The 17,113-nt window shown below is 43.0% G+C and overlaps 1 protein-coding gene across 2 annotated transcripts in view; it reads left to right on the top strand.

Moving 5' to 3' along the window:
* Positions 1–10,515, top strand: part of LOC120733704 (arf-GAP with coiled-coil, ANK repeat and PH domain-containing protein 2-like) — a 51,322-nt gene extending 40,807 nt beyond the window's left edge. Inside the window, exons 20-26 of one of the 2 annotated variants that reach the window (XM_040032056.1) lie at positions 486–587; positions 1,137–1,229; positions 1,402–1,634; positions 2,310–2,419; positions 2,511–2,621; positions 2,710–2,771; positions 7,334–10,515. In XM_040032056.1, coding sequence (XP_039887990.1) covers positions 486–587; positions 1,137–1,229; positions 1,402–1,634; positions 2,310–2,419; positions 2,511–2,621; positions 2,710–2,771; positions 7,334–7,413 — 791 coding nt within the window. In that variant the 3' untranslated portion in view covers positions 7,414–10,515. Of the gene's footprint in view, positions 1–485; positions 588–1,136; positions 1,230–1,401; positions 1,635–2,309; positions 2,420–2,510; positions 2,622–2,709; positions 7,217–7,333 lie in introns of those variants that run through there. The other variant, XM_040032046.1, reaches the window with a different exon arrangement.
* The last annotated feature ends 6,598 nt before the right edge of the window (positions 10,516–17,113 follow it).

The following is a 17,113-nucleotide window of genomic DNA, read 5'->3' as shown; positions in this document are numbered from 1 at the left end:
ATTTAAATGTATCTTTATCTTTTAATTTGTTTCTTTTTATAGCACCCAAACAAAATTAATTAATCTGATTTCAGAGTTTGGTTGTTTCTCCCTCAGAATCAGAACTTTCTCCAGTAAAAACAAACTAACTAAATAAATACATCACACGAAGAAGGATTTGCTCGTGCGACGCTTCCTACCATGAAGAAGTGTCCACCCATCGGCATACTGCATGTTCTTTGTGAATAGCGTATGTCTCGGCTCTCTTTGCCTCCCATTGCTTTCCGTAGAGTCTGTCTCTTCCAGCGTCAGCCGAGCCAGTAGTCTAACTGTCTGTGCTTCCACCCTGCTTTTCCCCTTTCCCTAAATCTCTCTGTCCTTTCCTCCCCCTCTGGCTGTTCTGTGCTTCCGAACTAACCCCTGCCCTGACTGCCTCTCCCCATAACCCCACCCTGCCACTCAATTTACACCCTTCGCTCTCCAAACTCCCATCATCCCTTGCGTAGCTGCTGCCAGTGGTGCCGAGGCCCGCCGGGACTCTCTCTTCTGTCCTGACGAGCTTGACTCGCTCTTCTCCTACTTTGACACCTCCTCCAAGCTCAGGAGCAGTAAGTACTGAATGCTTAGTGTTTCGCTTGCTTTCCATCCCCTGTGTCCATTTGAAGTCACGGCGTTGGGCTGAGGACTAACAACTCTTCATCCTCCTCATTTCCTTCTTCATACGGACCGTGCTAATGAGCCATCCAGTCACGTTTTCCGTATTGCATTTTTTCTTTTGGACTGAGGGGTGGGGAGTGTTTCTCACACATGGTTTTGTTTAGTGTGTTGGTATTTTCGCATATATCTGTGTCATATTTTTGGTTTTTAGGGACCTGGAATTTAAGGTGAAGGCGGGGATCTGTCATCCAGTTCTCTTTCTCTTCCCACACTGTCGGCACCTTGAGTAAAAAATATTAGGAACACCTGCTGTTTCTGTTAATCAGGCTGAAATAAGTTTGAGAGGCCGAACACATTGATTGGCTACAAACAAGCTCTGATAAAAGTTACTTTCCACTGCCAGAAACAAGCAGCAGTAGCAGAGTGCTCCTTTTATTTCATACGCTCAGCAAATATCTTCACGTTCTTCTACAAGCAGTGACTCAGACTCTGTTTTACAGTAAAAAGTGCAGACAGCGGCATCCAGAACAGTGCTGATGGGAGCAGGGAGATGCTGGCCACCACCCCCTCCAATGACAGCCTGGCAGATGCAGGTGAGACGCACTCACCTCTGCTCTCTTCTGTGCTGAGACGCTGAGATTCTGAGAGAGAAATAGGGCATTATGCAATCATACATACACTGCTTTGCGTTGTAGAAGGTATAGTATTTTTCAGTTAGAAGGAAAATTACTTTGACTTCGCTCACACCCATCTTCTCATTTTCAGAACCCGCTGAGACTCCACCCATGCCCATGCCCGCCACACTGCCTCCTCCGTCACCCTGTAAGGAGATGGTTTTCTATGAGCCCAAGGAGTACAGCCCGGGTCTTCAGCTCTACTGGGCGTCCTGCGCCCGCAGCCTGCCGGACATGGCAGAGGCGCTAGCCCACGGAGCCGAGGTCAACTGGGTCAATACGGAGGAGGAAAAGAGGACCCCGCTGATCATGGCAGTGCAGGGGGTCAGTATGGCTCCAGTAATTCAGCTTGGTACCATACATCGCTAAACTCAGTGGTCGGCAGATTTAAAACCTTTTCACCAGTTTTATGTCACACAGGTGGATGAAATAAAGTGTTGCCTGTCTTCGATGTCTGCGTCAAGTTTCAGCCAAATAATAAACTCGTAGCTTTTTCCTCTCGGTCGTAAAAGGCTCCTCTGCCTGCAGAGTGGGCGGGATTGGGGGTTGTGATTTACTAAATATCTACTTAATAATCTGTGAGGAGTTAGAATCTCACTGAACATCAATCTTAAGGTCAAGCTTTATGAATATCTTGTACGATAACTCAAGAAGGAAGTCACCTAGAAGTTGGATATTAATGCCATACGTGCATCTACTAGGAGCCTGCAGGGTAGCAGTGATGAACGCCAGTATTATCTAAAGATACTCTAAAAATTACAGAGACGTTCGTATGTACTCGAGCATTTGACTTCATGGAAACGATATCACACCTGTTTAGTTTAATCCAGCTAATCTAATCTTTAGTTTGGGTTTGAGACATTTGCAGATACTAATATCTATACTCCTCCATATTTACCTGTTAAAAGCATAGTGTGTGAATTAAAACAAATCCAGACCTAATGTGCTGTGCTTCTTGAAAGAAAGGCATGTGTCATTATAAACACCTGTAAATTTCAGGGGTCTCTGGTCACCTGTGAGTTTCTGCTCCAAAATGCAGCGAATGTGAACCAACAGGACGCTCAGGGCCGAGGACCCCTCCATCATGCCACCATGCTGGGACACACGGGGTTTGTTTCCACTTCTCCCCACCTTTATTACTACAAATGCAACACGGATTATGTTTTACACTCAAAAAAACAACTTGCATTTCCGTTGCAGGCAAGTGTGTTTATTCTTGAAACGAGGAGCGAATCAAAACGCTGCAGACATTGAGGAGAAAACACCGCTGTCCATAGCGGTGGAGGCGGCCAACGCAGACATTGTCACCCTGTGAGTGTCGTGGTACTAATCTTAGATTACAGAGTGGATTGAGATGTGCTGTTACCTTTAATTCCCTGTTTCTTTATTCGCTCCCCAGGTTGCGACTAGCCAAGATGAACGAGGAGATGCGGGAGGCGGAGGGGCCCTACAGCCAGTCAGGTCAATATAACTCCAACAGCCCCACCGAGATGCAGTACAGGAAGTGCATGCAGGAGTTTATTAGCTTGCAGCTGGATGAATCTGAATAACCAGCCGCTGCGTGTTGAGCCAACGACACCTAGGAAACAAAGTGTCGGAGTTGGGGTCAGCTGACTTAAAAGAGCACCACCCCCAATCATCCATTCTCAGGGGTATTGTTAAAAATTTGGGCGATTTCTTTATTGAGAGGAATTTAATCCACTGGCCTATTTAAGTGAGCTGAGCCTAACTCTGCCAGCTGTGCTCGTGTGTCCTGCTGTTACAACTTCCTGCCAGGTGCTCCACCAGCTCTGCACCTTGTCCCTCAGCGGCAGGGTTAAAGCCATCGACTCTGGGCAGTATTAGAGTTTTTGTTCCAAACTGGAACATCCACCGTTTCCATTTAAGTGACTGTTACTCATGTCAAGTTACTGATAGCACAAAAATATTTTTCCTCGGTTTTAGAGGTGATTAGAAGGTAGGTTTTTGTTTTGTTTTGATTAAAGTAATTGTTATTTTTAAATTCCTGTTGTGTTTCTGCCAGCAGTCACAGTATCTTTGCAAAAAAAAAATATATATATATATATATATAAATAAAAAAATAAATAAATCTGCCCAGTAACTGCCACCAGTATCCAGTGACACTCAGACCTCAGAGGGAGGGCAGTTTCTACTACAGTATCTGGCAATAATCGAGACTTTTTGAATGATGCTTTTTAAAATCGTCGTGAGAGGCGTGTCTGTAATCTTTTTCCTTTCCAACTGACCTTTCAGAAGTCATTTATGCACCTTCCTGTTAATGGTTATGCAACTGCTGTACCTTTTCCCATGACTGTATGGTTCTTATTTGAAGTCTTAACTGCTTGTCAAGTCCTGTTTACTTATTTAATGACGCATCTTTCTGGTGTTACATGACAGATGTTTTTAGAGCAGTTTTCTTTTATAGAGATGACTCTAGTAAGTCTAGGTATTCTTACTGTACATGCTGTAAATGATCTTTTTAGAGTGACTCTGGTTGCACAGCAGTAAGTGCCATGAGGACTCTTGTGTTCGCATACTTTTCTTTTGAGTGTCTTGGTTGTAGTGTGCTTGCTCATTGCCCATAATCATGGGAAATCCAGAATTGTAAGACAAAAGGACTTTTAGAGCCCTTGCACTAATCGTCCTGAATGTTAGTGGATTTGAAGGTGGTACATCTCAAGCAGCAATAGTGCAATAGTCTAGAAACGTATCCACATGTAACCATGTATAGCTTTTGATCGCCTGCTTGTTCTGGCTTATATTCACGTTAATCATTATGGGAGCTTTATTATTTAAAAAAAAAACAAGCAAAGAAATTTAAAAACAATCTAGGTTTTCAAAATGAATGTAGGCGGAGAGGAGGGTGAGGTTTGCTGACAGGCAATGAATGATTGAACTGTACCCCAGTTTCATCCCACATCGTCTCTCTCATGCTGCCCCGACTGCTCGGAGGGCACCGAAGCACTTTGATGAAACGGTCACTGAAAGAGCAGCGCCCCCTGCTGCAGGCAGAGCGTCAATGCAACGTTTCTAATCGCTGATTTGTGTGGATGTCCCTGGATGTTAGAGATCTGGTGTTTAGTAGTTCTCTATGAAATGTTTGTGTGCGATTGTGGAGCAAAAGGATTTATTCATTTGTGTGTGCTGACACACAGGAAGAGGAGGGCTGAGCTCATTTCTTCTCGAAGAACGGAGCGTTTACACTAAGGGCGAAATGCACAGCTGGAGGAAGATGCACTGTTAGTAGCTGTTTGGACCTTACAACAAATAACTAGAAGTTCTTTTGTCTTGTTGTTGTTTATTTAATGGTTATTGATAGAGACTGATTTAGAAACTGCTGCTGATGCCGAACAGGTCAGCAGCAGGTTTGTTAGCAGTGATTGTGAGAGGATGTTTGTGTTGAGCAGAAAAGGAGATTTAAAAACATGTTTGGTACTCCAGCGCCTCTTCATCAGCACCCTCCAATCAGCTGATGAGTGCTGAGAGTGATGAGGGATATTCAGGGTTAATGAATGTGAGGGAGAGGTGACCTCATCAGTCCTCTGTTCCTTTTCTTTTCTCTTTAAAAAAGTTCTCTTGACTCGAGTGTCTGAAGTGCAGAGCTGTGGTTCTCGGTTTAATATTTCTTGGCATTTAAATGATTTTTAAAAATAATTTTACGATGTTTTTAAATACTATTCTTTTACAACATCATGTCGTGTTCTTAAACCCCCCAAAACAAGAAATTTACCCTTAAACCCGACTGAGAACCACTGATCTGATTAAGGTGGAATTTTCTTCTCTTCCTCCTAACACACTCTCACGTTCTCTTTTATGTAAATCTGTTCTGTCACTTTTTGTATTTTGCTTTTCTCACTCTCCTCCCCAGAGTTTGTGCCTTTCTTCTTTTCTCTCTTTCTTTGGGGTGCTGAGGCCAACACAACTGTATTTTTGTACATAAACTCCTGCACTTTAAACACAATACAGTTGTTGATGAAACAAACTTGCTGTCTGTGGGCTGTCTTTTCTCTCCGAGTCCGTGTCCCGTTGCTAACGAGGGCCTCGCTGACTGTTTCCTCAAACATTTGCCTTTTGCTTCTTCTGTCCTTCGCCTCTTTTCTCCCCTCTGTTCTGTTTCATATTTCGCAACCACGCCAGCACTCTTAACAGGTATGGCTAATTATTTTTTCTTTTTCACTCTTGTTGACACTGATGACACTGTCGCTGCATGAGCCCCCTCCCCACTTTGCATGAAACTCTGTGCATGTTTTACCTGCTTTACATCTGCACAGTGAGGGCGTATGTGAAATTCCACTGCATTGGGGTTTATGATCACTGTAGTCTTGACAACTTGAAGACTTTGGCAGAATATGAATATGAAGGGGAATATGGGGAAAAGTTCAGCTATTTGTGAACATTGTTTAAACACCGGACTCTACGCAGGAAACAAAACATTTGTGCTACAGCAGAAGATACGAGATGGAGGATTTATTATTTCATGCAGCCCCGTCAATACTTTAGTTTGTAGTGAACATAAGTTATGAGCAGATCAGTAAACAGTTTTTTTTTTCCTTCTTAAATGTGTTTTTGTCATAGACTGTATATAAAAGATGTACATAATTTCCATAATTCTGTCTGGGTGAAGCGTGAGCTTAATTGAAACGTCTACGTCTGAGTCCTATGTAGAGTCTGTGCAGCTGGAGTCACAAAAACAGGCAGGCACGCACGCAGACGTCTGGCCGTACCTTTGCGATAACTGTCCGATGATGAGGCTGAAAGTGAAACTGCAAACGTGGAAATTACAAAAACCACTTAAGTGGCACCTGTGTTCGGGGTAACATTGTTGCCACTACGTTGGCAATTAAGATTCTCTTGCTGAATTGATCGTTTCTCTTTCATTTGATTTGCGATACAACGACAGAAGAAATAGCTGGATGTGAATAGGAGGGAAGGATGGTACTAAACGGGCCAATCACAGTGCATTTCTAGGGAGAGGCACGTCAGGTTACAGCGTAGGGTTTCGTGGTTGATTTAGACGACTTTGGTGAATCGTTGTAAAGCCTACCAAGTGGCAAGTGGCCGGCATGATTGCCAGTATTCAGACCTGTGCTCGGGGATTATGTTGTGATTACTTTACAGTAACTCTGTGTTTTAGATACGGTGCCAGCTACAGTAGAAACAAATAAAATCCTGGCACCATTCTTTATTCCAGAGGCAAACATATTTGTTCCTTACGTTTTGGACTTTTTGTTCCTCATTCACGTTGCAATAGTTTCTGAGTCTCCCTCCAGGGATTTACTGAAATCTGCGAGTTATATTGAGGCAATAGTTGTTTTTCTCTCACTGATGAATAAAAAAAAAGAAACTCGGGTGGAAAAAGTGGCAGCAAATGCACAGAAGGAATTTACTGTACTGAACAGGCCAATAAATATCGTTGCAGCTGCTTTAACACGATGTACAGATGCATTTCTTGGAGGTGCACATCAGGTTACTGACGGCTAGATTTAACACAGACGTTGATCGATATAGATTGGACCGCAAGGGTCTGTGGGGATGCCTCGTTTCTGTCTGTTTTTTGTGACCACACAGACTCACCAACAAGGACTTTACAGTGCACCAGCTGCACGTGCGCCCCCCCAGGGAGTGGACTTAAAGTGGTCTTCAAAGAAGGATTCATTACTTCAGAGCCGTATAATCATATCTTAAGGCGGTGCAGATTTAACTCTGAAGCATAAATTCACTGCTTTGTGGAAGTACCTTAAACCGACATTCTTTCTAATGCCCAGCAGGGGGCGACCCTTCTGGTTGCAAAAAATACTACTGTACAGAAGGGACCAGTCGCTAGTTTTAAATCTTATTAATTACAAAATGATGTCTTTTTGTAAATTATAATCCTTTTGTTTGTTTGTCTAGTTTTTTTTTTTGTTTTTTTTTTAAAGGTCAAAATGTCCATCTTTGATATACAGTCTATGGTCTTACACTGTTTCCTAAGAAAATAAAAAAAGTTTTGTTACTCACGTCTTTTCTCCCCCGTGTTTTTACAGGAGACGAAACGTACCAGGACATTTTCCAGGATTTCACCCACATGGCCTCCAATGACCCAGACAAGCTGAACCGCTACTAGCAGTACGACTCGCAGCGGCCGTGACGCTGCAGAGCGCCGTCCACCCGCGGTCAGAAGGGCTGTTTTCACAAAAACAAAAGTTGGAATGATGTCCACTTCGCATTCACACTCATTCAGAAACGGCCCATCAAAGCCAGCGACCGTATCTAATGTAGCCAAAGCTCCTTTTCATCGGTTCGTTTTCACCAAGGCGAGTGCTTCGTTCAAGTGAAGGGGAGCTTCAACAGTGGATTTTTTTTTTTTTTTAAACTGTGCATGTTAATAGGATGTATAACAGTAAGTAAGTAAATGGTACAGTGTTAAAGCCTTTGGAAGGATTCACATAGTCTTAAATCCAATGATAATTACACTCAGACTGAATGTAAAGATGCCGTCAAGGCTGTCGCTTACTTTGACTGAGTTAAATGTTTGCTGTCACACTTTGTGACGGTGAAGGACACTTATTGTTTTTTTTTTTTAAATAAAGTTAAAGTTGTGGTGCATCAGAGCTGCACAGAGAAGTAAGCCCACGGCAGACTTTTAAAGGCTCTGTTTCATGCTTTTTGTTAACTGCTTCTTCTTTTCATTGGGACTCTTTTAATGAGCTGCAGCATTTTTTTTTAATGTAAGTTTTTCTTTAGAGAATCATCAGTAAGTGTATAAGTGTCCGTATGCTTTTATGTTAAATCACCACACACGTCTACCAGTTTGGATGGTGGCTTTGAAGTGTACAGTGATCTCTGACAGCAGCAAACCCAGAATGAATTCACATGTAAGGTTAAATAGTTGATTTGACTTGATTTTTAAATGCTTTTCTTTTTTAGAAATGTAATTTCTCACAAGTACCTGCAGTGGTTTGAAAAACCATCGGTCATTATTGGGATGATTTCACTGTGTAGATACAGGCAACGCTTTATTTTATGGGTCAGTAATTTTCCAGGTGTTTGTCGGTGTGACAGTGTAACGCTGTTTTTATCATAATGGCATTTTCCCAGAGTAGATCCATGAAAAACTAAAAGAAAACAGTTAATGCTGGTCAATCCTGCCATAGTCGAGTGGCTCGACATTCACAGCAGCTCGTCAGAAAAACAAAACATCCTCCTGCTGTTGTAAACCAGTCGGCTATCGATCGTTATACAAGCCCTTTAATAAGACGACAGCAGCGCGCGGTAAAATGTGTTTTATAGCTTAGCAGTTGTCTGTAACGTATCTAATGCTGCAGTCACACAAAATACAGTGGCTGTACCAAAACGTTGCTGCGACTGTGTGCAATAAACTTGTTGCCTTTTGAAATAGGTGTAGCTTTGAGGAGAAGATGCTGGAGTCAGTCTGATATCAGTTTGTGATTGAATGAGGTCACGTTGGCAGTTGCATGAAATCGCTTACGTTTGAAGCAGTAATTCTTCCATAAATAACGATGTAGTTGCTGCAGGACGGCAATTTAACTGCAAAATGACACAGGTGCTCATCAGCCTTGCTTTGATATAGGAATATAACCACGGTACAACCGGTTTAGACCAGGTGAGTCAAGTTTCCTATTGTAAAGATGTGCATCACAGATGAGTCGCCCTCACCGGTGCAGACTGACTGTATCAACAGTTATCTGCAAACTCTCAGCAATCTGTCTGAGAGCGAATGCAGTCAGTCCGTGTCCCGGCTTTCTTTGGAGACACGCTCCCTCCCACGTGGTCACCTAAAGGTTGAGGGTATTGCACGCTTGGTCTTTGACACCAAAAAATTCAGTGCAATCAACGCACAACTGTTGGCTTTGTTTTTTCCTCTGTGCAAGGTTGCTGTTCGGTTTGGTCGTTACTGAAAAATGTGAATTCTCTGACCGGCTGACGAGTCGCTGTTGGCGGTCGCAAAGGCATCAGATAGCTCCTTGCAGTTGCTTTGGTTGCTGGTAGATTGCAATTGTCGCCTATAGTTTGCATGGGCGGTGTACAGTCATCTGCAAACACCGCCGAGTTTTAGTGAAGCTCGAAAAAGTGCGACACAATCTAGATATGGAAGTTGTGCCTTACCACTGACTTATCATCGTTTCATTATTTTGGTCAGACTTTTTTCAAGATTTACTACCACTTCAAAAGTACTTAGCATCTGCTGTGCAGACTTCAACAACTGTGGCAATCCGCTAGCAACCAAAGCAACTTTATATAATACGCATTTGTGATCAATTTCGACTCACAACTGCCAGAAACCGCTCGGCAACTCATTGGGAAGTACACATTTGCCCCTGACAGCGTAACTAAAAAGCAGCAGAAAACTAAAAATTCTGAAAATGAGCATCTTCTTATTTCATGGATGAATCTATAAGCGATATCAGTGCTTTTCTTTCCAATTAATCTGCTGTGTGCGTGTTCAGACCAGCTGAATTCAGCACTGTGCTGTTTCCTGCCTCTAACAATATACAGAAGACGAGATTTAAATATAGATCCACTGAACGGCTGTCGCTGAAGCACAGAGGCCGAGGTTTACTCAGACATGTAAATGGTGCACACAGTCTCTCATAGCTAATTAGGAGCAAACTACACCGACCCTTCAATGAAGTTTGTTAGCAGGTTTTTGGGAATGTTTTGAAAATGACAGACCTGTAAACTCAGAGCGATGCAGAGTAACCGGATGTGTTGGTGAGTAATGCACCTGCTGTGAGACATTTGTTGTTTCCGTCCTCTCGTGTGTTGAGCTGAGACATTAACCTGATGGATCCAGTTTAGACGCCTCCGGGTGAGTTCAGTGAAATCTTCAAATTCGACTTCTGCAACTTCACTGATGGAAGTTTTGTACTGTGAGTTTCTGTGTTCCTCGCTTCTCCTGCACTTCACTTTGAAAGTTACACGACATACAGTCAGATGTTAATCGCAGAGGAAACCTGGGGCTGATGAAACTTGGGATACAACTCTTGTACATTTTGTACAGATGCTTTTGAATTCTCCAGAGGACTGAAGTATAAAGTTAAAGGTACTTGAATCATTAAATAAGCTTTTGTATATGCTGTTCTTTGTATCGTTCAATAATTTTAGCCCCCTTTTTTAAATTGCCTGTCTGTACACCAATATACATGTACTGTACGTTATACCTGTAATATGGAAGGATTTCAATACATACAGACTTGAGGATTCAGCTCAGTGTTGGTTCTTTTACTTTGAGTTTTTCATTTGACTTCATTAAAATCACCAAACAGCCGTTTGACACTGTTAACAGGTTATTGTACGACAGAGAGGTTTTCTTAACTCGCAGCCTGCTCATGAAGAAAGAAAAAACTTTCCTTTTAAAATCAAACTAGACAACAATCCTAAATTCCACTCACGGTTGTTGGTGACAGGGGGGCTGGTCCAAGTGTGTCAGAAACTGCTGATCTGCTGGGATTTTTCTGCACAACCATCTCTGGGGTTTTACAGGGCACGGTCTGAAAAAGTATCCAGTCAGTGGTAGTAGATGGCTCTAGAAAGGCAACAGCAATCTCAATAGCCACTTCTTACATTTAAGATATGCAGAAGAGCATCTCTGAACACAATATGGTTAAACTGTGAAGCCGATGGGCTTAAGCAGCAGAAGACCACACCAGATGCCGCTCCTGTCGGCTAACAAGAGGAGAGTGAGGCTACCATTTACACAATATTCATATGGTAGGGTCATGAAAAGCACTGATCCATCCTACTCGTGTCGTCAGTTCAGGCCCCTGCTCGTGGTGTTAGTACTGTGGGGCATTTTTTTTTTTTTTTTTTTTAGCACACTGGGCTTCTGAGTACCAGCTGAGAATCGTTTAAATCCTACATCCTTCCTCAGTGTTGTTGCTAAACACGTCCAGCTGTTAAGACCGCGTGTCCCATGGCTCCTTCTGGCTGGATAACACACCACCCCATAACATTACAGTGATTTCAAACGAACCGGAGATTCTCCTTTACAGCAACTGTGTGAAGCTATCATGTCAACATCGATCAAAACCTGAGAGGGATGTTTCCAGCACCTTGTCAAATCTCTGCCATGACGAATTACAGCAGCTCAGAAACGGAAGCAGGTCCAAACCAGTACTAGTAAGGGACCTAAAAAGTGATTGAAGATGTCCTTAAAAAGTTTAAACAGACAAATGTAATAAATAACAACAATACTTCAAGCCCAAAGGACTTTTCTTCTTTCACAGGGACTCTTAAAGACACTCAGAGCACGACAGAGACGCTCCTCTCGGCTGTTGTACGCTCGTTATCGTGACACTGTCTTTGCTTTGGCCTATTATACTTTGCTTCCTGTAAAGAGGATAATCTGTGATTTGAGACAGCTTGATTACAAGATAATGAAGGGGGTCTAAAACTGATTTTGGAGAGCTGAGGCCCTGAGGCTTTGACTCGTTTGTCTTCTGATGTATAATTTCAGCTTATTTGCAGCTGCTTTGTACTTCACGCTGAATGCGGGTGCCAGTCAATGACAAAAATAATCACACATGCTAATTTTCTGATTTTCAAATGCTGGATTTCGCTTATTTATTTATTTATTTTTTTACAAAAAACAAGTGTCAAAGAAACAAGAATTTCAAAAGACGACGAATATGTTGAAAACGGCAAAAATCCTAAAATAATTTTCTCTGTTTATGATACAGCTTGTTAATAAACATCTGTCGATGTTCCTATGATAGTAAGAGACGCAGCTATCGTGATTTCTCTTCTCTCTTCAGTCTCTTAACTGAAAAACCGAGTTGATTTGGTTTTCCCTGGAAAATCAAAATAAAGGGTCTAATCTGTCTGTCCAGCAGAGGGAGGGCTGCTCTGGGTGTTTACTCAGAGGTTAAACACTTGACCTGAAAAAGCAGCTCAGATGGGCTTTGTGCAGGTCTGAGTCTCTTAGTTTATTAACTTTATTAATTTGCACCAGATTTGAAGGCTTTAATCCTCACACGAGTCTCAGTGTGTTTGGTTACTTTATCACCTAAATTCAGAGCGCATAAAGACTTCATGCTGTCAGTTGCCTTTTCAGTGAAGTCATAAATCCATCCGGGTGCCAATCTCAACACAAATCCATTACTGTCTCGGTCCACCTTTAATAATTACAGCACGTTTATTTCTGCAGCTGCTTTAAATGAAAGGCGTGCAGGCCAGTCATGCCCACCACTTCAGATGATTTATAGGCGTACCCGTGTGTGTGTGTGTGTGTGTGTGTGTGTGTGTGTGTGTGTGTGTGTGTGTGTGTGTGTGTGTGTGAGAGAGAGATAGGGAAACCTATGTGTTTAGTCTGCTGCAAACTAATGTTCCTGCTTCTTCAGTAGTGTCTGCACCACCATCATTTAACTCCACTGTACCAGACACTCTTCGGTTAAACATCTCTGAGGAACAAAGTGCACGAGTCCCTTTCAATATTGCCGCTGACCCAGGTTCACCTCGCTTCAGCTGTCCTGCCTCTTCTAAAGCATCAGCCTGCTGTGCAGAGAAACTCCTACACCTTTTATAACGTAGGGTGAAACGGTGGTGAATGATAGAAATATCCTGTTCAACTGTCGCTGCGGAGTAGGAGGAGACTGCAGCAGGCTTTATTTGTGAATCATATTCCCAAAGTGGGCATTGTGAACCTTGCAGGTAATTTTCAGAAAGGAGTAGAAGCCTCACAAAACTCTTATTCCTACCTGGAAGTCATGCTAGACTAGGTGGATGTGCTACAGGTGACATTTCTGTTGTTTCCAAGCTGTAAATTTTTTTTTTTATGCAGCTTCTTCAGGATTAAAATCTACCACTGCACAGCTATAGCACAGGTGCACTCAGTAAAGACAAGTCTTTACAGTAAAGATTCAGTAGGGTGCATTAACATGATGGCATCACACAGTGGCTGCAGATTTCTTGGCTCCACATCCATGATGTGAATCTCCTGTTCTGCCACATTTTAAAGGGGCTCTACTGGTCTGAGATCTGGTGACTGTGGAGGCCATTTGAGTACAAACTCACTGTGTTGTTCAAGAAAGCAGTTTGTGATTAATGAGATTGGTGACATGGCACGTTATCCTGCTGGAAGCAGCCATCAATAGATTTGATTCAATTACAATTGATTCAACTGATATAAAGCCAAATCACAACAACAGTCATCTCAAAGCGCTTTATATTGTAAAGTAGAGACCCTACAATAATACAGAGAAAACCCAACAATCAGACGAGCCCCTGGGAGAAAGCTCTTGGTGGCAGGGGAAAGGAAAAACTCCCTTTTAACAGGAAGAAACCTCTGGAAGAACCAGGCTCAGGGAGGGGCGGGGCCATCTGCTGTGACCGGTTTGGGATGAGGGCGGGAAGTTGGGACATAAAGGGATGGAGATGGTCAGCTTGTAGCCAGGTACCCCATAATCACTGACCAGACCCTTTTGCATCTCACCTCTTATTAGCACCCCTCCCACTCATCTCTTGTATAGACAACATTCTTTCAGGTGGCTCTGAATTAGTTTACCTACCCACACCCACTCTCTGTCTCTGTAAACCCACAATGTCCTGGTATAAACACACCACCACAGCAAACTAAAGGAAAATAGGACTTATTTGAGTCAGCTGAAAGCAGTCCGGCCACCCTCCTTTGGCCTCTGGCGCCAGCGATGCATTTTCACCCAGAGAACTGCTGCTTGGTTAGATGATAAACCCCAGAGATGGTAGTGTGGGAAAATCCCAGTTGATAGCTTCCTGTATATTTATAAATCCCTGCTGCATGTCATTAAACTCTATCCTCTCTCTCATACTGTGGGTTTTGTCTCTATCTTATCTCTTTTCACCCTCTCCTCTTTCCCTTCAACCCCCAGAGGCTGCTCCTCCCTGAACCTGGGAGGTTTTTTCCTCTGGAAAGGGAGTTTTCCTTTCCAGCTGAGAGCGCTCATAGGGCAGTGGTTCCCAAACTTTTTTTGCTGGGCCCCCCTTTGTTTTACAAGAAAAATATCCCCCCCCCTCGCGCATGCACACGCACAAAAACGTCCTCCAACCACACACGCCCATATTTTGCTCCATTGCGGTTTATTTCACACCTCAAACATTTAGTAAACAATTAAGCAAATACAAGTAATCTGCAATAAATTTCAGGTAGTAAGAAAATAAACTACTAACTCTTTTACGCTGCGTCCGCACCTACACGGGTGATTTTGAAAACGCAGCTGTTTCGTTCACACGTAAACGGCGTTTCGAATCACCGAAAACGGAGATTTTTAAAAACCTCTTTTTTGTGTTTATGTGTGGACGAGGAATACAGAGTTCATCATGCAACTTCAAAGGTATGTGTCCTTTTTCACGTCACGCTGTGCGCCACGTTATTGTTTACATGAGATGAATTGCAGAATGGCAGATAGTCAGATTAACAGTATTTTGTCTCTGTCTGCAGTGTTTACATGCTTACACACACATGCAGTTACTGTCCCTCCATTTAGAAAGGCAGAGGCGTCACGTGTGATTATTTTGTTAGTTGTTTTGTTCCTGTGTAATAATATTCAACATTGCTGTCAATACATTTTTCAAAAATGTCTCTCTGTCCAAAATGGGTTTAAAAACATAAACAGCTGTGGGATCCTGTTTGTCCGTGATTTGAACCGAGGGAATAAATCCTGGCAGGATCAGCCTGATATTATCCCGCTGTAACTTTACTGTATAAAGAGCAAACATCTCCAAAATGTCAGGAGTAGAAAATCAAGAATGTGGGATCCTGTTTGTCCGTGATTTGAAGAGCCCAGCGCTGCTCCCTACACAGGGAAAACCAATCCTGCAGGGAGACCTACCTCAGCACTTGTGAAGGTGAAGCCAAAGGGAAGATTTGCTTCACCAGATTTTCTAGGCTTAGAATGAAGTTGGTTTGGAAACATATTCAGTGATGCTTCATCTCCTGCTTTGCATTTGTGTGGGAGCCTCGTGCTGGCTACTACTACTTTTTTTTTCTCCTTTTCATGCCCCCCCCTTCAATGGCTCTGCGCCCCCCACTTTGGGAAGGTCTGTCATAGGGGATCATAGGGCCTTACCTCTAATATACTAGCTCACAGCTATGTGGATGGAGATTTTAGCATTGTGTGTTTTCCCGTTAAGCCGTCAAGAGATGCTTAATCCATCTACTTGTTGCAGTTAACAAACATGACTTGATTTTAAAGGTCACCTAATGCCTGCCTATGTGCAAGGCTCACTGGTCTGCAAACGTGCCACTGAGCCTTTTCCAGGAAGTCTGCGGTCTGCTCGCCTGTGGGGAAATGAAGAGCCGCCGCTGGAGACGTTACCCTCTATAAAAACACCATGTGAACAAACGCTAAGAAGGCCAAGAGCCATCAACGCTGCCAGGGACTGAACCTGTGAAGATATTCATGTTAACAAGTCACCAGGACCAGTGGTGACTGAAGCCTTATTATGTTGAAACAAGTGGAAAACGCCAGTAGAGTGAGTCATTCAGTTCCAATGCAAAAAATCCCCCAAAGTGTTGAATTAAGCAATAGGCTGTGATTGCTTCTCTTCTATCTGACACTTTAATGAAAATAACAACTGACTATTGAGGCTGCTTCTTTGAGCTGTTTTTCCTTTCCATCACATCACTTTTGAGCTTTTGCTGTGGAACAAGAGGACGATGAACAGGAAAGAAGCAGCAGCATCATCAGGGTGCTCAAATATCTGATCGCTCAGTCACATGGTAGCAACACGGTGCATTTAGGCATTTAGGCATGGTTAAGATGAGCTCCTGAAGTTCCCTGAAGTGGGAAAGGCTTGCTCGTCTGATGGGATTTTTACACACAACCATCTCCAGGGTTTACAGAGCACAGTCTGAAAAAGAGAAAACATCCTGTTTTTTGAGTGAGAATGCCTTGTTGATACCAGAGGTCTGAGGAGAATGACCAGATTGCTTCAAGCTGACAGGAAGGCAACTGTAACGTATCCACTCAAATCAGCTGAGATCTGCAGAAGAGCATCTCCAAATGCACAGAAACCACCAGGCGTGGTCTTCTGCTGCTGTAGACCATCTACAGCAGCAGAAGACCACGCCTGGTGGTACTCCTGTTAGCTAAGGATGGGAATCTGTGGCTAAAATTTACACAGACTAACCAAAGTAGAATGTTAGAAGATTTCTGCTGTGATATTTAGATCAGAACGTGGTGTATACAACATTAAAGTACAGTATGGATCTATCTTGCCTTGTATCAAAGGCTTCTGGTGCATGATCTGAAATCTGCAGCGACTATGTGCTATGGAGCAAAATCTCTGAGAAATGTCTGCAGCACCTTGTTGAATCTATGCTACAAATACACAGCATCAAGGTGTACCTGACAAAGTATCCAATGTGCAACAGACAGATCTGTGAGTGTGGACACTGGGATCAAGTCTTCAGATGTTTAATGTCTTGTTGCGCTCTTAAATTATGTCCCAGTGGAAACAATGCACACAAAGAAATCGTTCTACTTAAGTTTTTCTAGTGACTTGATTTCAGTCTGCGGTGACTGTTGCAACACTTCGGCTCCACCTCTGGTTTATAAAATCTCTGGGAAGCAGACCAGAAAAACAAGAAGCATGAGGCTGAAAAAGTCACGTAGATCGCATTTATTCTTCTGTGTTTCTGAACAGTGAAGCTGCCTGCAAGGATAAAATGTTTGAGAGATGCGTCTTGGCAGCCTCTGAGAAAAGAAAGCTTCTCAAACTGAAGTAGGCTGAAGGAAAGCCATCGTTCCGCCAGAAATACTTCAGTGCTGCACAGAACAATTGTGGTCTCCAAATCCTCAGGCATGAGCACTAAATGTTTACTCCAC

The sequence above is a fragment of the Simochromis diagramma genome, unplaced genomic scaffold (assembly GCF_900408965.1).
Source record: "Simochromis diagramma unplaced genomic scaffold, fSimDia1.1 OVJJ01000334.1, whole genome shotgun sequence".
NCBI lineage: Eukaryota > Metazoa > Chordata > Actinopteri > Cichliformes > Cichlidae > Simochromis > Simochromis diagramma.
The sequence above is the reverse complement of the archived record's forward strand: the minus strand, read 5'-3'. Positions and strand labels throughout refer to the sequence as shown.